General features: G+C 42.5%; 1 protein-coding gene across 1 annotated transcript in view; it reads left to right on the top strand.

The window, feature by feature from the left end:
- Nucleotides 1–20,387, top strand: part of GRK7 (G protein-coupled receptor kinase 7) — a 28,421-nt gene extending 8,034 nt beyond the window's left edge. The window contains exons 3-4 of the mRNA XM_006907183.1: nucleotides 12,710–12,984; nucleotides 20,054–20,387. Coding sequence (XP_006907245.1) covers nucleotides 12,710–12,984; nucleotides 20,054–20,387 — 609 coding nt within the window. The remainder of the gene's footprint in view (nucleotides 1–12,709; nucleotides 12,985–20,053) is intronic.
- Nucleotides 20,388–21,265: the final 878 nt, after the last annotated feature.

Raw genomic sequence — 21,265 nt, 5'->3', positions numbered from 1 at the left:
AGAGCCACTCTTAGAATGTGGTGACTAAGGGAAGCACCTCAGGGGAGGAAAGGTGCAAGGCGTCCCTGCCCAGGTTTGGAAGGACTGGAGCAGACATGCGAGAAGTGGCAAGGACACTTCAGAGTGCTGGCCTAGGAGGCAGAAAGCCTGGGTTGCTGTCCCAGCTCTCTCACTGATTCATTGTGTCTGCCATCTCAGGCAGGCCCCGGGACCTCTTTAATCTCTAAGATTTTATGAGTCTATGAGATAGTATTTGAATTATTTGGAGGAAAACACTTGTAAACTCAAAAGATGGACATATGGAATAAGTTACGATGATTTACTGGACTATCACTCAGGGTTCTTGTGGGACAAAATGAAGTTACTTAAGAAAATGAAATTAATGGTTTACATAACTTAGAAGCCCAGAGGCTTGGCCTGACCCAGACGTCTGAGCAGTGTCCCTGGAAATCTCTCCCTCTGTTTCTCAGCTCTGCTCTCATCAGTGTTGGCCTGACTCTCAGGCAGGTGCTCCCCACATAGAGGCCACCAGCAGGTCCACACATCCTACCAAGTGAGCAACTCCCAGGGAAAGGAAACACTTCTTTACAAACGGTTCCTTCACAATTGCCAGGGAAGACTCTCGATGGACAATGCAGGTCACATGCCCAACCACAACCCATTCCACTAGGCTAGGACAAGGTCACTGCTATCTCCAGGAGCCGGGGGAAGGTCTGTCCCATCTAGATCTCACGGACTGACAGCAGAGGAATGTGTTTTACAGAAGAAAACCAGAATGGAAAAGAATGGAAAATAAACAGTAATACAAAAACTGTGGATGCCTCTAATAGCTACTGTTACCTCAATGGCTTGAAAAGTTCAGAAGCTTTCTGACCCCAGTAACAGGGTAATGGGATCTAGATCCTTCACAGAAATATTCTATGAGGTAGGACTAGGATTAGTTCCATTTTACAGATGGAGAAATTGAGACTCAGAGAGGTTAAGTTACCCATCCAAAGTCATATTGCTAGTATGTGATAAGAATCAGTTATGTCAGATTCAACGGCACTTACAGTTTTGATGCCACCTTAAGTTCCCACACAGGGCAGATGTGGCCTACAAATTTTAATACTATAAAAGGCTCTCTACTCAGTAAAACTCAAAACAATAAGTACGTATGATGGCATTAGCATGTCTTCCTCAGTCTGGTCTGGCACAGACACCAACCACAAGACTTGCTGAATCACTGGCAGAGTTAAGACTTCATTTGCAGAGCAACCCCCACCTACAGAGAATGACGTGACCAGCGTCTGAGAGCCGGCCTCCCACGACACACTAGGCACAATGTCATCAAACGCGGTCCCAGCCACTGTCTCCATTCCCTTTTACTGAATGTGATAAGCACTCCAGCCTGTTCTCAGCTGGCATCTACATGCACACAATAAAACAAACTCGTATCACTTTTTAGAGACTTGAGGAAAATAGAATAAGAATGTTGGGCAGGGGGGTTCATGCTGGGACTTTTCAAATTTAGCATTCTATGTGAAGAACAGTGACCTCCAGATTTTATGACACATGAGTCTTTGCAACTTGCTCTTTTGTCAGGAGTGGGAATGAAGTTAGAACAGTGACTCACCCAAAAGCCTGTGACATATTTGGTTACCTCGTGCTGCCTTGAAGACTCTGACCAACTCCTTACATTTAGAGGGATAATGCATGACAGAGATTGGGCATTTTATTTATTTTGAAGCTTGTGTTATACTGAATGTAATGCACCGAATAAGTGATGTTTAAAAGATCTTTAAATGTGTTTTATCAGAAATTAACACCTACATACATCATAACCATTATGACCCGGCTCCAAAATCTTTTCTCTTTGAGAATTTACTTTTGAGTAACAGTTTAAGAGCCCGTAGGAGAGGCATTCTGCTTACTTCATGGTCACAGGTTGATCTCCACTTAAATTATAACCACTATCATTAACTAAATGTAGTTCCTAGTAATTTTTGATCACTACAAAACCTTCAAATCCATTCTCAAAGTACTTACCACTATTAAGGGCATTCAAAAACCTTCATAACAGTCTTGGGATTATTTTTAACATTCCTTCATTCAAAAGGCAGTCATTCATTTATTCACTCACTCATTCAATACATATTGATTGACCGTTTCCCAGGACTGTGCTAAACATGAAGGATAGAATGATGAGCAAAGAAATGGACGTGGTTTCCTTCCCACGTGGAGTTTACAGTCTAATGAGAGAAATAAAACTTAATAATCATTCGAATTAATGTAAAATTTCAATTATGATGGATGCTGTGAAGATGTGGTACATGGGGCTTTCCAAGGAGGATTTGACTTAACATGTGAGGATCAGAGTTAACCATAGGGAAATACAACTTACTTGATATCAGAAAGTAGATACGAATTCACTCAGCAAAGCAGTTGCGGTGGTGTCTTAGACTGGTTCCCTGGAAAGAGACTTTGAGACAGATTTACATGTGGAAGGTGTATTAGGGTGCACGCCTATGAGATTCATGCATGAGGAAGGCAGGATTAGGCAGGGAGAGAAGCTGACCCTCGATGAGGTAGAACTAAGATCTCAGGCAGTCCTTCAGCAAGCTTGGGAATTGGGATGGCTCTCAGAGTTGTCCCAAATCTAAGTGGGGTCCAAGTTTTTGTATCCCTCCAGCTGCCAGAGGGAGCAGCTTGGGCAAGACAGTTCCCTGCTGCAGAGGGCAATTTCCAGAATGGGGTGCAGCTGTGAGCCATCAGCAGTCAATGGTCCCAGCCAGGGCTGGCTGCATAATTTTCAGGGCTTATGGTGAGATGAAAATGTGCAGCCCCTTATTCAAATATCAGGAAAAAGTTTTCTCTTTTCTTCCATGTTCAGTCTTTCATTCAGTCATGGTGGGATTTTTTTGGGGGAGGGGGTTGTTTTGTTTTAATTTGCTATTTAATATCATACTCCCTCAAGCTTAGAGATACACAGGGTGTGAGTGGAGACCCTAACAGACATCTAGGGCCCCATCCTGCAACTGGTACATGCCTGACCCAGCCCTCTCTGCACACGAGTTCAGGCCCCCATTGGAGGCAGAGGGTAGCAACAGTTGCTGAGCAGAGATAGGGGAGTAGATAGCTAAGAACCCATCACTGGGAGGCAGGAAGGTGACCAGAGATAGGACTCCATGGGTGTGAACCAAGGCTCCAAGACCTAGGCACGTACTCCATTGTCTCATTGGACTCAACTTACAAAATCCAAATTCAAAAATGTGTCCAGACTCCCTTCAAACAGCACAGGTTTGACTACAGGGCCCTGTTTGATTGCACTGGCTGGTCCTGGTCCCAGCAGCCAGGGAGTGGAGGCCAAGACCCTGAATAGGAGATCTGGGCAGAGTATGCCAGGATCCACCCCAGGAGGGGCAGAACATGTCAGGCGATGAGAACAGCCAGTGCAAAGTACCTGTTGCTTTGGGGGAAACGAAAGGCCAGGAAGTAAAAAGCACAAAACAAGAGGAAATATGGTTCGAGCGAAGCTGCAGAGGGAGCAGGGGCCACACCAAACCTGGCATTATGGGCCATGTAAAGGACTCTTTTTTTGTTTGTTTGATTTGTTTTGCTTTGTTTCGTTTTGCTTAAAAGCACCGGGAAAGCCTTTGAAAGGATTTAACAAAGGGGCAACGTGCTCAGAATTCTGTTTTGAAAAAAATTACTCTATCATAAATAAGAACAGATCAAAGGGGATTCAGATTGATTGTGGTCATTTGTCATCCAGGTGAGAGATGATGGCAGCTCAGCCCACAAAAGGGAGAGTGGGGGTAGAGTCAGAGCACAGTGGATGGACTGGGAAGAGATTTGGGAAGAGGCTTCAGTGATGGCTTGGATATGGGGTAAAGAGAGAGGGGTCCGGGATGATTTATTAGGGAAAGTTTTGTTGCAGGTACAGACTTGGGCCCTGAGTCTAACAGGGAATCAGGCAAATGAATGCCTGTCTTCGTGAAGCCCTACGCTAGGGAAGATACCCATAAGTAAAAGGTCAGTGACAATGCAGTATGGTCAGGGCTGTCTAAATTGGGATCCTAGAAAGGGCAGCCAGCTTGGCAGGGGATCATGGGGTCAGGAAGGGCTTCCAGGAGGAAATGTCAAGACTTACAAGCAAACAGAAGCTGGACAGGTGAGAGGAAAGAGAGTAGGCCAGGAAAAGGGATAAGCATAGGCCAATAGTCCTCAACTGAGGGGGATTGGGGTTCCCAGGGGACTTTCGACTGGAGAATTGCTACTGGTATCTAGTGGGTAGAGGCCAGGGATGCAGCCAACGTCTTATAATGTCCAGCACAGTCCTCCTCCCCCACTAAGAATGATCTGGCCCACAATGTCAGTAGTGCCACAGTTAAAAACCCAGGCCGAGGTAGTCACAGGATGGGAGAAGGAGTTCAGTCACAGAACAGAGTGGCTCTGCAGCTGCCTAGGGTATGGAGTCACAGGGTGTGAGGGGTGACAAAAGATACAACTAGAGGATGTAACAGATGCCAAGGGTGTTGGGTAGCCCTGAAGGTTTTCAGGCAGGGAGGTGACAAAATGAGCCTTGTGAAAGATAGTCAGGAAGAAGGTAAACAGGAGGGGTGTGAAGCAGAGGATCTGGGAACTCTGTGGGCCAGCACATTGTCTTATGAGTTGTGGGGGTGAGGAGAAAGAGAGCCAGGAGGCCTGCAAGGTGCAGCAGAAAGGGGCTGTCATGCAACATGGTGTGATCAAGGGACCAGAAGTTAGATGAAATGCGGTTGATGAAATATCCACAGGATCACGAGATGGAAGGAGCGTGAGCATGCCAATGCCGGCTCTGCTACTTACTATGGCTGCTGTATACAGACGCATGGGCTGACCCCTCACAGGGGTCACCAACTACGGGGACAGTGAGGGACTAAAGGCCAACATGCTCCGCGTTCTAAGCCATGCAGAGTGCCTTCTTCTAAATGCCACTCAGGCTGGCCATAGCACTGCACTTGACCCCAGGCAAGTCATGCCTCTTCTCTGAGCCTGGTTAATACCACCTGCCTCTTAGGCTTGATGAGATTAAGCAACATGAGATTAAATGTCTAGCAGAAGGTCAGCTACTTGGTAGGGAATCAAAAAATGACTGCTCTGATTATTCTCCAAGAAGCCAAGCACCAGCCCCTCTGTCACAATCTTCACTGTCGCATTGTTTCTGCCTCATCCAGCAGGCACTGTAGCTGCTCAGGTGACCTGTGCAGCTGTGCTTTGTTCTCTGAGAGGCACAGGGAGCCAGGAGGAGCCCAAAGCTCCACCAGACGGGCAGTGGGTGAGGGCACAGCTCACCCCGGTGCTGAGCCGAGCAGGCACACACAGTTACCTCGCTTCCTCACAGCCAGGTAGAACTTCACTTGTGGTTTGATTTTGGGCATCTTGGAGGCACCATGGGTGCTAGATAGGTTCACAGAACATGAAACCAACAAAGAACACAGTCCAGTGGAAGCCAGGCCCGTTTTTCAATGTGATGGTGTCTTAGAGGCTTCCGGGTTTTTCTTCCTATGTAGCTACCATGTCTGAGACAACCAGAAACCGGGCTCGATGACCATCCTTGCTAACCTCTTGCGGGTCTGCTCTATGCCAGGCTTGGGGGAAGCACTCAGTGCGTCTTGTCACTTTCATCTTCATCACAGTCCTGTGAGATAATTGGTGGAGCTGGAATCTGAACCCCAGCAGACCGGCATCGGGCTGTGTAGCTAGAAAGGCATGATCGCTGGGACCCTTTTTGGGGATCCTCCGTTGGGGCTCTCTGAAACGGGTGTTCTCCCAGGAGTGTCAGAAAGAGCAGGCAGCCTCCGCTGGTGTGGCTTGTGCTCCTCAGCCAGGAAGTGGCGAACAGCGACCTGCGGGCGGGTCGAGGAGCAAAAACGGAGGCCCGGGTGAGCCGGGCTCCCGAGGCTGCAGCCTTGGGCCGAGAACGTGGGCGGAGCCTCCGAGCTAAGTCCCCTGGGGTCTAGGGCCGCATTCCTCCGAGGTCTGCAAAGGCCACCGCTTAAAGGAGCAGAGGAGCAGCTGGGAACGAGAACAAAGCGGCCAGGCCCCCCTCGGAGGAAGGAAGGAGCGAGCCCCAGGAAACAGCTGATAGCGCTAAGCTCAGCTTGTTTTTTTCCTCTGCTCAACAGTTCTCCTGCCACGGCAAACAAAAGATGTACATTCTGATTCCCTCTTCTGTTTGGATTGTGCTGTCGAGTGGATCTGGTTTGTGATGAGCTGGGGGGAAGAGACATCCGCGGGCAATTTCTTGCTCCTCTCGCCAGTTTGCTGGGCGACCGCCGCCGCCGCCACCGCCGAGAAACTCAGAGAGCTTCCTTTTCTGTGTTTCTCCCCGCCCGATCATCAAATCCAGCCTGGCCTGACCACACCAGGGGCACAGCACCCGCATTCCTCCTAATGATGGAATTTAAAGTTGCCAACTGTTCAGATTCAACTGGAGCTAAAGGTTTCCTCCTGACCTTGAAGGACCTACGCGCGCGCGCGCGCGCGCGCGCACACACACACACACACACACACACACACACACACACGCATTTTCTCGTGGACATGTAAAACTATTAAGATGTGAATCGTACCCTCCGAGACCCACTGAAAGGCCCCTCCCGGTTCTCATCCCTGCCAGAGGTCACAGTCTAGGCTGCCCAGAGCCAAACTGGGACTACTCCCAGGCAGAATCCACCCAGCCCTGGCCCTGCCGCTCAGCCCCCAGGCCCCGGGGGATGAGAGTGACAACAGCTACATGGTCAGTGGAAACCAGCATCCAACAGCTAGAGCTATGGGGGTGTCTGCACAGGTCCTAACAGGCTGGCTCTGATCTTGACCCCACCTTAGAGTGTCTACCTTCCTCAAAGCCTGGACACTTGTAGGTGACTTGTGGTTCTGATGGGACTAAGCAATCCATGTACAATGACTGTGGTAGATGAACTTCTTGCTGTCCCCTGGGGCATAGTGGGGAAGTGGACAGCCATACCTGGCTTCCTAAACCCTGTGAGGTCTGATACTTAAGGCTCTGCAATGCTGGGTATGCTGTGTTTTGCCTGACCAGGTGTTGACCACGTGGGTTCGCCAAAGGGCACTACAAAACCAAAAGCAAAACAAAATGAAGCCAAAAAAATAATAATAATAAAATAAAAGACAAACCACACACAAAAGCCTCCACTAAGAGTTCTGTCACTGCCGACACTTGGGTAATCCTTACAGCCTTGGCAATGACAGTTCTGGTCACACAAACTGAAAGCGACTATTTTGATGGCACAGAGACTGATGTGCGGGGGCCCTTTGTAACTGCAGGAGTTGAACAGAGCCAAGAGAGGTCAGCGTGGTTGGACCCTGCCCCATGCTGCTTGGCCCGTTTCCTCCTCCCACCCCACTCTGAGGAGGCAGTTCACATGAAGAAGACAAATGGCATGAAGGCCAGGCAATTAATTTTTTCAGCTGGAGGCTGCGATGGAATTTGGGTACTTAGACTCTGGCGTGTGCCTCTAATTCCATTCTCCTCTGTGAAATACCTCTACTCTTCAAGGAGGTGGTGCCCTTCAAAATCACCAACGTTTTCTGTCTTTAGGGCCAAGAGGTAAATTTAGTCCTGAATATTATTTGGAATGAATCCCAGGCTAACCTGCGTGCTGTCTCATACTTTTTCCACTACACCAAGAGACTATAGTACAGTAAAGGCGGTGGCCAATTCTTCATTTATTTTCTTGGAGAGGGAGCAAAGCGATCCTAGAATATGGCTCAGGGTCTGGTCCCCACCTCTCAGCAACCTCCATAATGTAGAGCAGCTCAGCCAGCATCTGATGAGCAGAGATACAGGCAAAGAAAGGAGAACTTACTGGGAAGGAGGGGTAGGAAAAAGATAATGACTTAGTTCTTGGCAAATGGGAAGAGAGAAGGAGGGGACTCTCAGGGGAGGAAAATAAATCCCGAAGGAGACTTGGAGGGGTAAGAAAAAGCCACTTCACTTATTTCCTTGGAGGCAGTGTCATGTAGTGGTTCAAAGTGCAGACCTGTGTGTGACTCTTCGGTGGCTGACCTTGGGCAAGACTTAACCTCTCTGTGGTTCAGTTTTCTAATCTGCAAAATGGGAGATAAAGTAATCTGTGTCTCATAGAGTTATCATGAAGATTAAACAAGAAGTTTATATAAAGCACTTGAGAAAATATTGAGCATGTACTAAGCACTCAGTTAATATTGTCCGTTATTATTTCCAATTTTTCTCCCAGTATGTGTCTCATGATCTTTTTTTTTTAAGAAAAAGGCATGTTCTCCATTTTCACCTTACACTTTCTACTAAGCAACCGATGTTTATCTGGTATCCTAATAAGCGATTTTAATCCTTAAAGTCACTCACCTCTGAAATCTGCTCATTGGAAGGGTGCCACCCACGGAGCAAGTTCACAATAAATATTGCTGAGAAGAACTTACCAATTGCCACTGTCTGAACTGCAGCTAGGTATTGTTTACAGTCTTTCTTTGTGCTTCTCCCACCCCAGCAGAAGAGTTTGAACCAGAAAGAATGTGGACCTAGGAACATATAGCCCAACTGAGAGTTATGGACAGTGAAATACTACATACAGGAAGACCCTCAGCCCCTGCCCCACCTCAGTTCCCAGAATGAGGGTAAGCAGGCTGACCCCTCTCCGGTGGAATATTGGAGAATCTCTATAAGGAAATTGAGAAGACTAACAAAAGGTCTACAGATACTCAGGGGTGAGGTCCCCATTGAAATGGTTTGGCAGGTTCACACTACGGCGAAGCCCATCCATTGACAAGTTTCTTGTTAGCTTTTAGTGTTGCACTCTTAAATATGAACAGATAGTTACAGATCATTTCTCATTTCAAAATCTCTCCAAAATAAAAGACAACACCAAAATGAGCAGAATAAGAAACTTGCAGGAAACAGGAACAATGTAGAAAGTAGAAGAGAACGTTTTTAAAAGATTTTTATAATTAATATGCTTTTGAGATTTAAGAAAAGATATTGCATCATGAAATTAAGAACAGGTGCTATAAAACAAACATTCAGAGAAAAACAACAAGGATATTTGGAAATAAAAAAACATAAATAGGTTTGCAGAACAACATGGATAAATTTCAAAAATGTTATCTAAAAAAAGAAGTCTGACACAAAAAAAGTATCTACCATACTATTCCATTTACATGAGATCCAAGAGCAAACAAAACTAACCTGTGGTGATGGAAATCAGAAACAGGTTGCATGGGAAGTGGGGAGGAGAATGGACTAGGGAACACTTTTGGATGGAAATGTTCTAAATTTTGTTTGGTGGCATTTATGTGAATGTATTCAATTATCAAAATTTATTTAACCGAATATCTAAAATTTGTGCACATGACTGTATGTTAATTATATGTTAACAAAAACATATCTGCAAAAATGGAAAGTTCAATGGAAAGATTAAGGCTCTAGATCTAGCTATCAATTTACAGGAAATAAAAAGAACAGAGGAACAGGTTAAATGACACCACAGAGATGCAGTCAGCAAAATCTGACTGTGGCACACTCTATGGTTTAGCTGTTTTTTTCCCAACAAAAACATGCAGAGGAAGCAAATCTCTGATAATTCACAGAGATTTAAGAGACATATTGATCAATCGATTACATTGTATGAACCTTATTTGACTCCAACTTTAAACAAACTGTTTGTTTAGAGGACAAGTTTATAGGACAATTGGAAAAGTGTGAACATGTCCAGATATTTGATAATATTAAAAAATCATTGTTATTTTTTTAAGTGAAATAACAGTATCGTAGTGCTTGGTTTGGGGTTTTTTAAGTGCCCTTATCTTTTAGAGATTCATTATGAAATACTTATAAATAATACAAGATCGAGGATAGTCTGGAGCAGTGGGAGTTGACAGGTCCACAGATGAAATGAAATAGGCTGTGTGTTGATAATTGTTGGAGCTGAGTGTAGAGTACACTGGGTATAGTGTATACTTCATTTGCATGTATTTGAAATTTCCCATAATAGGACATTTTTTGTTAAAAAAAAAATAGAGGAGTAAGAAGAAAAAATAGAATTCTCCCATAAAAAAAAATGAAAGAGATGGAAAATAGAAGTAAAAGATCAGAAACATAAAGGAAAATTTCAGAATTTCACAAAACGGAAAGAAAATGGAAGGGAGAAATGATAAAAAAAAATAGTATGAGAAAATTTTCCAATACCGATAGTTCTTAATTTCTAGATTGAGAGGCCAATCAGTAGCTGGCACCATATATTAAAAAAAAAAAAAAAAGCCCCATATCAAAGTACATCATTGAGAAATTTCATAAAGTTGGGATGCTGACCCACAATCTCGCTTACCTTCTTACAGTCCCTCTGCTGTCTCCATTTCTCTTTCCGACAACCCCTGTGGGTATCACCTCTAGGCAGAGTTTTTCCTCCACTTTTTGAATGAGATGAAATATCATACCATAGGATGTGGGACCTTGTTGCCAGAGATTTGTTATGGGTATGAATGACAAATGTAGAAATACAGACAACTTAGCTTTTGGGTAATTCTCGACTGATGGATACAGGAGATAGGAGGGAGCTGGACAGGTAGATTCTTCCTCCTCTTTTCCCTCCTATGGTTCCTCCACGTGACCTTTCTGGAAGGGTCCCTTGTGTCCCGTAAACCAGCAGTCAGTCTGGTAATACCTGGCATCACACTCCTCTTCCCTCATTCTCTTTTTCCTTCATAATATCCTGTTATGAAGACTTTAAAATACACAGGAAAGTTGAAAATTTTTCACAGGGAGCACCTATAAACCCATTACCTAGAGTTTACCTTTGACATTTTAAACAGCTTTATTGAGATATAATTAAAATACCATAAAACTGACCCATGTAGAGTATACAGTTCGATGGCTTTTAGTAAATTTACAGAGATAGGCAAACATTATCACAATTTTAGAATATTTTCTTCACCTTGAAAAGAAATGCCCTACCCTTTAGCAGTCACTCCCATTTCCCCTCTTCCAACCCTAAGCAACTGCTAATCTACTTTCTGATTCTATGGAATTGCCAGTTTTGGACTTTGCACATAAATAGAATCATACGATGGCGGTCTTTTGTGACTGGCTGTTTTCACTTAGCATAATATTTTCAGTGTTCATCCATGTTGGGTTCAGCATGTATCAGTACTTCATTTATTTGCACAGTCAAACAGTATTCATCGAATATCAGTAACATTTTATTAGACTGACTTGCTCTATCATGAGTTTATCCATTTTTCCATCTTTCTATTGATCCCTTAATTCATCATATCTTTTATGTATTTTCACATAAGCTCGCCTCTTTTCTTCCCAACCCTCAGCACCTTCACCTTTCAAATAAAGCTCTTATCACATGACCACCCTAGGTGCAAAGGTCCTGGGAGGTGGAGTACTTAGCCTTCTGGCCTCTGTAGTAGAGGGGTACAAGGGAAAAGGGAAACCGAGAATGGACTTTTGCTGCCTTGGCTTACGGCGTTTCTCAGTCTCGAGGACATCTCCCCTTTAGTTTCCCCTCCCACCCTTGCATCCTACAGATCTTATATTTCAGAAATGCCAAATTCCTTAAAGTTTCCTGCACATTTTTCCTGACTCCATCTCTTGCACATGTCCATTACTTGCATAGCTTTCTCTGTGTGACAGATTCTTCCTTCATGATTCAGCTCGTGTCACTCTTCAGTGACGTTTCTCCAACATACACACACACACACACACACACACACACACACACTCAGACATACACACTCAGACACACACACTCTCTCTCTCTCTCTCTCTCTCTCTCTCACACACACACACACACACACACATACACACTGGCTTCTCTGTGCTTATTTTAAAATCCTATTATGGTATTTATCCTACTTTATCGAATTAACCTTTTGACCTGTCTATCTCCACCAACCTGTAAGTCCTCAAGAGCAGGCCTTGGATGTCTTGGTGTCCCTAGAACTCACTTCAGGGGATGGCTCAATAAATATTTGTTAGATAGTGAATGAAAAATATCTAGCTACCACCTTTACTGTTGTTTATTTAACCAACGTTTTTTTGGACATGTACCAAGAAAGGCCTTGTGGTAAGTACCTGGTTTGGATACAAAGATGAGTAAGTATATCCTGGGCCTCAGAGGAGCCTACGATACCCTTTTGTCTGGGCAAATGCAAAATGAGACAAGACACCAGGGCAACAGATGTAAACTACGACTGTCTCAGGTAAACCGGAATATATGGTCACCCAAATTACATGTTACATACACTGCTTCTGTGAAAACAGCAGTGCCACGCTGACTCATGTCCAGCTTGCCAGACCCCAGTCACTTCTGGAATTTTCTTGCACAAGCCAATGACTCGTAATTAGTGCTTGGCTCATTTAACTCTTTAATTGTTGTCATCCATGTGAAAATTATCTATGAAATTTAATATTCCTAAGGCATTCCCTATACTGTGCACATAAAAAACATATTTTAGCTATTAGACAAAAATCACCTAATGAACAGCTAAAACACTTGTCAACCTTTTTTCATGTTCTGAATGCAAGTCAGTAATCAACATGTGAAACCCATTACATATATAGGGTTCCCTTAACAAAGAAAAAAAAAGAGAATGGGTATTGGAGAGACAATCAGCAACGTCTATTACACTCACATTAGTGTTTTTGTTTTGTTTTGTTTTGTTTTTTGTTTGAGTGTTACAGGCTGGAACAAATGGTTATATGGCTCCTGAAATCCTGATGGAAAAAGCAAGTTATTCCTATCCTGTGGACTGGTTCGCAATGGGATGCAGTATTTATGAAATGATTGCTGGAAGAACACCATTCAAAGATTACAAAGAAAAAGTCAGCAAAGAGGATTTAAAGCAAAGAACTCTGAAAGAAGAGGTCAGATTCCAACATGATCACTTCACAGAGGAAGCAAAAGATATTTGCAGACTCTTCTTGGCTAAAAAGCCAGAGCAACGCTTAGGAAGCAGGTAAACTACCACATAACGGAGATGAATGTCAGTATTGTCCACAGAGATTTGAAGAATATTTTGAGTTAGTAACAAAGCCTTGGGATTATGTAGTATTATTTTTCCTATTATTATTTGCATATTATATGGTTAAGTATTTCTGGTACTTTCAAACACTATGAGAGCTTGATATGGAAAAATCTCCAAGATATATTTTAAAGTGTAAAAGTGAGGTGCAAAAGAAGCATACATAAAAAAGAATAAAAAGTATGTATAATTCAAAACGTTGCATAGAATATTTTGAGTATACAAAGACTGTATAGAATTGGTTGCTTCTAATAAAGGGAACTTGGGAGCTGTTGACAGGGGTGCAAATGAAAATGGTCACTATATAACCCTACTATCTTTTAAAATTTGAACCATGTGAATCAATTATCTACTTGAAAAGGCATAAAATTAAAACTTAAAATAAAATCTAAAACAGCCATAAAGAGCAATAGCCATAGCTCTGGAAAATTGTGCCCCTATTAAAAATCTCTGTAAAATATCATCATCAATCAGTTAACAGATATTTAATGAGTACATATGATGTCGCCGGCTAAATTAAGTATAGTTGGAATTATAAAAAAAGTTTTAAGAAAAGGCCAGTTTTATTGCTTACAATGAAATAATAAGATCAGGATATCTTAGAAGAAAAAAATAAGTAAAAGCTAGCCTGTGAAAAGACCCTTGGCTGTGGGTGACTGTCGTGTGTGGAGAAAACCAAGGGCTTAGAGTCACAGACTCACATTCCAGCTCTGCTGTAGCTCTAGTATGTACTGGTCAATTTACCTCAAGCAATTGAATTACTTTTTTTGAGTCTCAATATCCCCACATATAAAATGGGGGGTGTGGGTGGGGGAGAGAGGTTGTAGGTGTGATGGTTAATCTCAGTGTCAACCTGTCTAGGTCAAAGTACTCAGATATTTGATCAAACATTATTCTAGATGTTTCTGTGCAGGTATTTTTTTTTTTTAGATGAGATTAACATATAAATCAACAGGCTTTGAGTAAAGCAGATTATTCTTCATGTGAGTGGGCCTTATTCAATCAGTTGAAGGCCTTAATAGAAAAAAAACTGACACTTCTGGGAGAAGAGGGAATTCTCCCAACAAACCATCTTTGGACTTGAACTGCAACTCTTCTCTGAGTCTCCAGCCTGAGAGTTTACCTTGCAGAATTTGGACTTGTCAAGCCTCCACAATAGTGTGAGCCAATTCCTTAAAATAAACTTCTTTTTTCTCATATATATACACACGACTGTTAGGGAGGAAAAATTTATTTCTCCACCCTCTTAGGTTCAAGAATGGAGGCCTACAAATAAAATTGACAAAAGACTGATTTTTTTTAATTCATGTACATAGATAAGAGTTCACAGAAAAATGTGACTAGGATGTGGTTAGAATTGTATCATCTTAATAGTTTTATGCTAAGTGTTAACACCCTTACGAGCTCATTTAGGCCTTTCTGATAGGACATATCTTGCTAATGGGTGCACAAAATAAGTCCAGATAAAGCACAGATGCTCACAGACACAGTTCAAAGCCCTGCGGGTTTGTTGCTGAGACGCTGAGTGTGGTTTCTGGAAAAGGAGCTTGGCAGGCCCACTATCCTTGAGGATGTGCACTGTGTCTATAACTGCTCACTGCAAAACAAACACCAAACACTGTTCTGACTTCCCCTTTTTTAATAAAAGTGAAGTCCTTTTGGGGTTTCTTTCAAATTGTGGAAACAGTTATTAAATAGATCTTTTGTAAAAGCAAAGTGTTGTAAAGGGAACTTTCAAAAAGCAAGGGATAACAGTATTATTAATTTGTTCTAAGGGAGATAGCAGATAATATTTTAACAAAACGATGATCTTGACTATCTTACATTACTTGAATTGAATTTTCAAAATCTAAAAATATATAAAAATATGAAAGCTACAATCATAAAATAATATGACTGATTTTTAATATTACACCAGAACTTAGGCAGCCAGATTACTCTAAATCTTCCAAGTAGTTGCCAGTGGAGGTTCTGAAACAAGGCTGCTTTAGCTCAAAATGTTTGCATATGGAAGCAAGTTTTCCATTTTTGATCTGATATTTTTAAATAGTGAAAGAAAATTCATTTGTAATAACTGTTGGAGCATGACAGATAACCAAACTAACAAGTGAGTATGTGGGAATTGGATGAGACTCTACATTCATGTGACATCAAATGTGAAGGTGATCTCCCATAGTGTCGATGCCAACATCGTTGTATTAGTCAGAATAGACCATGTTATAACAAGCGAATCCCAAAGTTTCAGCAGCTTAAACCTAAAGGATTATTTCTCATACACACAAAGCCCACTCTGGGTCCAGTGGCTCTCCAGGTTACCTATCTCCCTTCTGAGCCGTGGCTCAGATTCAGGCTGTTCCCATCTTGCAGCTCCATGAGAATTGGTGGCTTTCAGTTGCTGAGGCAAGAGAAGGTAGCCCAAGCAATTTTGTACTGCCTCAGCCAGGAAATAACCCACTCACCCACCTCTTCACACACACTTCTGTTGGCCAGAACAGTCTTCGGGCCCTGCCTATGGGTAGGGGGCTGTCTAGTGTGGTCTTCTGTGTGCCCAGAAAGGAAAGGAGAAGCAGACAGGGTGGCCACTGACCAATTCTACTGTCCTGGCTCTCGAGTATGAGAAGTGTCAGAGGTCATGTTAACAGTGGCTAAGGCAATGTGGGAAGCGAAGTCTTTTTACATGATTTTCCTGAAGAAAACACCACCCTCTTTTCGTGTTTGATTGAAAATCTCAATTCTTTATAAGCACACTTTGGGTCTATAAGATGAAATGTTGACAAACTTCAGGAAAATGCCACCTTAAAGCACTGGATCATTGCCTGAAGCAGTTCCATCGAGCATAACCTTTTTATAAAATTATCTGTTGTTGTGACTTTTCTGAATAAAACTGTTTACATTATAGAAAAGGCATATAAAAGCCAGCTGTTCAGTGAAAAAGAAAACCTTCCAGCATTTTCATTTGAAGTCTTTGTATTTTTTAAAAATTCATTTAAATAAGATAACATTTGCTTAATTTAATGGGTGTCCATCAAAGCAGAGCAAATGTCAAGATAGCATGTTGCACAGTGGAGAGGTCAAGTGCCCCCTCCCTTTTGCACTTACAAGTGTTTGAAATAAATTAAAAACCCTTCTCCTTCTTTAGGCATCACTAATGAGGATCTCCTCCTTTGCCTTTATGGGTCTGTGAGTTAATTTTGCAGAGAAACCAGAAGCTTTTCTGAGCATCTCATAGGGGCTCCAGATAGAGCCAGCTATGATGTTTTCCAATAAAATAAAATGTGAAGGTCACTTAATTATTTTGCAGGTTTTATTCCTATTAGTCAGTGCAACAGAACAAGAGCAAATACTCATGCATGTCTCTGACTAAAGTGCTAAATCTCCGACACACAATTTCAGGCTAATACCCTGTTCTTAGAAGACGCCCCCAGTGTGGTCCTCATGTATGGTCAGGTGGTATCTTGTCTTTATTGACTGGTATAAGAAAATCCATTGTAATCTCTGTGTGGGGTTCAGTAACACAAGAGCCCCTGTTAATGCTCAAAAACATATTTTACTCCAAGCAGCAGAAGTCTTCCTGTAGCTCCTGATTTGGCTATTATAAAAGATGCTGCTTTCATAAATAGCCTCTCCTCTTTGTCTAAAGCACACTGCATGAGGAGGGCCAAAAAAGCCCTGCACAAAGTGCCAGAGCAAGATTCAAGAGCAAAGTCATCTTTATGCTCTTTCTAATTAAAGAACTGAGGTTAGAGCCACTAGTGCAACAGATCAAAGCGATAAGTGTGTGGTAGCCTGGACACAGAGGTAAAGGAATAGGAGTCGCAAAGCCTAGTCTTTTGTTAGCATCGGCAACCACAGATATTCATTGGAAAAGGGCATCGTTACATAAAATTTTCCAGGGCTGAGAGAGGTTGACAACTCCATCATTACATCAAGAGTTTATTAAGGGAACTTATCTACAAAGCATGTTGGGGACAACTGGCAAGACAACATCAATATATTCCCCACCACCTGGCAGGTGATAAGGGGTTATACAGGGCAGAGCGGGCTGGATTGCCTTATTGGGGTGTGACCTACCACTGATAAGGCGAAAATACCTTCTGTGTTTGCTTGGGGCTGGACAACAGCCTGTCCAAGAGACCAGCACATCTGGGGCATAGGGGAGGGTCGGTCACACAGTCTCTGAGGGAAGTTGGGGAACGCAATCTCTGTTCTGGCCAGGATCTAGTTGGCAGGTTCGGCAGCAGTCAGACAGTGGTCATGTCATGGAATTGTCTCTCCTCCACAGGTATAAGGCACGGGCCCTGCCTTCCAGGGGCATCTAGTTGGGGTGCTGAGGAACATAATGAAAAACCCAAAGTGCTCAGTTGTTCTCTTGTCTTTTGCAACTAGTTGCAAAAGGGCAGCAGCCAGCCACCCCTGATGGGCAAGCCCAGGCCATCTGGGCCTGGTTGCTTGAGATGTTACTTGAGAACTGTTCATACTGATGTGAAGACTGGTTTGTCAAGTTTCCTGAGGTTATCAGCCCCTAGGCACTCTCCATTTATCCAAGTTAAAGCTGCTTAGAGTGAGTTTAAAGTACCCTCTCGACCTCTGGGACGGTATGTTCCTGCCTGCCAGCAGCCATCAAGGTGGTACAAACTCCTTCCTCATGGCACCTGGTCTCATTCCAACTCCTTTGTTCTTTCTGAGACACACAGGCCTATGGTTCATTCCTAGTCTACTTGAATGGAATTCTTGCTCTTCCTTTGTTCTGCCACATTTCAAATCTATCTGATACCTGAAAATGGAACATATTGCTGTGTAAACTATACCTCAGTATGGTTCTTTATGTCTTTTTATTTTAGTGTATCCTCGAAGCTTCGGTTTATCTCAGCAACCCTCCCTCAAGGCTCTTACTCTACAGGATATAAAACACCCAGCCATTGGTCAATAGGTTCTAACAGATGATGAGCCTGCATTTTCCTTTCTTTCAATTGATGGAGACTTAGCAGCTTTTAGAAGAAAAGAAATACCTTGTAGTATCTCAGGAAACAGCTCTCCATACCTGTCTTTCTGGTTGTGTCATAATGGGAAAAGTCCAAGGAGTCCTGGATGGCCTTTCAGGTTGAGGTTGGCCAGAATCACAGAACGACCACCCAGAGGATGACTGGATATCAGATGTCTCCAACCGAGTTTCTCCTTTCCATGATAATATTTTATTACAAATTTTCCTTTGAAAAAATTCACCGATATATTCTTGCTTTCTCGGCACACAGCTATTTTAGGGCTGCAGAAGCAAGTGAAGAGGTGAAAAGAAGTTAAAAAGACAGTTAAAAAACAGACAGGTTGCTGTGATGATAAAATGTGATAACGTAAGTGAAGAGCTTAACACTGGATTAGCTGACAGTAGGTTCTGAATACCTGTTAGCTATTCTCGATATCGTTATTAGTAATGTGATTATTGTGTTTAGTTTCTAGTCATCTTACTGCGCAGAGCCTCCTGCAGTAATCATGCAACATGGCAGGATGTATGAAGGAGGTCTCCGAAGGGGATGTATGGAGGAAGTTCTCGATCCTTCTCCTAAAAGCTTATTGAAAACAGAATGGAAAATGTAAAAGGAAAGACCTTGAATGCGATTAATTTCAATTAAGGTTGATTTATGATAGAAATCGACTTCTTCCAAAAGGAAAACATGTCTTACTCACACCAGCATATTTGTTCACATAAAGAAAAAAAAATCATTTGACTCCGATGCCACAAAACAGCCCCCTTTTTACTTTTTTAAAATGTGGACTGAAAAGAAACCAAGAGAGTGTGTGGTAGGCTGTCCCTAATATAGTCCCCAAAGATCCCCACCTCCTGGCATCCACACCTTTGTGTAATCTCTTTTCTTTAGTGTAGGCTGGACTTATGGACTTGTTTCTAAAAATATAGAATATGGCAGAAGTGATGAGACGTCATTTCCAAGGTTAGGCAATAAAAAGACTATGTCTTCTGTCTTGGACACACTCTCTCTCTCCTCCTCCTCCCTGCTACTATTTGCCCTGGGGAAAAGCAATAACAATGTTATGAGGCAGTCCTGTGGAGAGACTCATGTGGTGAGGGACGGAGGCTTGCCAATAATCACATAAATAAGTTTGGAAGCAGATTCCATGCATTCCTCCCCATCCCCAGTCGAACCTTCAGACAAGACCACAGCCCTAACCAACAGCTTTGCTGCAACCCCACAAGAGACCTCACAAGAACCAGAGGCACCCAGTTAAGCCATGTCTAGATTTTTGACCCACAGAAACTAAAATAGTTTTGTTTTAAGCTACTAAATGTTGGGGCAATTTATTACACAGCAATAGGTAACCAATACAAAGGTTACACAATTGGAAACATATTTTTTTTCCTTTATTCCAAGGCAAATACTATAATTTCTAGCATAAGGAAGGAAGATTTAATAATAAATAACCATGGTCTTGAGCACCAAATATATGCTCATTCATGCTACTAAAAACTACTAATGGATTTTATTAAAGTTTTTAAAGATTATTGTCGCAGTTGAGGGAGGTCGGTGGGCTCCTAGAAATCATGTCATATGAAGAGTGAGGAGATATGACTGTGGTCTTTTCAACTGTGAATAGTGGTCATGTAGGACAAGTCACGCTTAATTTGTTCTGTGTGATCCTGGTGGGCAGAGCAAGAGGCAATGACTAGAAGTTTCAGGTTCTGGCCCCACTAAATCTTGCTGGCGTTTCCATGAAACACCAAGAATAAAAGTCATGTCAACTGTATGACTCTTTTAAAATCACATCAACATGTGAAAGCTGTCTGCAAACAATGAAAGTGCTACTGTCCGCATATGGTGGAATCGTGGGTGATTTTTAAAGTTATTATTTTTCTAAGTTATTCTTTATGTCGTTCCATTGTCTTTATAATTGAAATGTATAGGAAAAGAATGCTACATCCTTTGTATTGTCAGAACATTTCCTATTTTGGTGTGTTACTGTGTGTCACGCTGACAATCTCCTTTCCTTACAGAGAAAAGTCTGATGATCCCAGGAAACATCTTTTCTTCAAAACCATCAACTTTCCTCGCCTGGAAGCCGGCCTAGTCGAACCCCCATTTGTGCCAGACCCTTCGGTGGTATATGCCAAAGACATCGATGAAATCGAAGATTTCTCTGAGGTCCGGGGGGTTGAATTTGATGATAAAGATCAGAAGTTCTTCCAAAGATTTGCAACAGGTGCTGTCCCCATAGCATGGCAGGAGGAGATTATAGAAACGGGACTGTTTGAAGAATTGAATGACCCCAACAGGCCTGCAGGTGGAGAGGGTAATTCATCCAAGTCTGGTGTGTGTTTGTTATTATAAGTTGTTCTCTCTACTAGACTGGCAGCAGGAGTCTCAGCTGACCTAATCCTCGAATGTTCCCGCTAACCTAAAAATAAAAAGGCCTTTCAAAGTGAGAGGCAGCAAGCATTTATTGAGATCAATAAGGATAGCTATCTGGGATGCACTGATGCAGGCAGAAACCCAAATAGTGTTCTAATTAGAAAACAAAGGCAAAGGGTATTTATGAAAAAGGGAAGGGGAACCATTACATTAATAAAAGGAAGGCATTTCCGTTGGTGCAGATAACGTAACATAGTGATGTTAATTCTAAATAATGTTTTTAATTTTCAGTCCAGTAGTCATCAGTCCAGTGGTCATAATAACTGTTTTTGTTATCTTTGCAAACAGTTTTTGGGGACATAATGTTGTCCAAAGCTTATTTTGCCCTGTTTTAACATTCCAAAGGTTTGAGGCATAAGACGTGCAGGGCAGTTCCTTTGGCATGGCAGCTCTGGCTCCATTTTATTTTTATTTTATTTTTAACTTTAAGGACATTTGTTTTCTTTCTTTCTTTTTTTCGTTTATTATGGTGACATTGGTTAATGAAATTCAGTAAGTTGCAAGTGTACAATTCATCTGTAAGTCATATATATATCGCATTGTATATTCACCGCCCATAGTTGGATTTCTTTCTGTCACCACATATTTGATCACTTTTGCCCCATTTGCCTCCCCACACCCACCCTCTGGTAACCACTAGTCTATTGTCCATGTCCATTAGTTTCTGTTTCATGTTTGTTTGTTGCTTTTAGGTTTATATCCCACAAATAAGTGGTATCATGCGGTTTTCAACTTTTTCTGTCTGGCTTATCTCGCTTAGCATGATTATCTCGAGGTCCATCCACATTGTCGCAAAT

The sequence above is a fragment of the Pteropus alecto genome, unplaced genomic scaffold, assembly GCF_000325575.1.
Source record: "Pteropus alecto unplaced genomic scaffold, ASM32557v1 scaffold92, whole genome shotgun sequence".
Classification (NCBI taxonomy): Eukaryota; Metazoa; Chordata; class Mammalia; order Chiroptera; family Pteropodidae; genus Pteropus; species Pteropus alecto.
The sequence above is the reverse complement of the archived record's forward strand: the minus strand, read 5'-3'. Positions and strand labels throughout refer to the sequence as shown.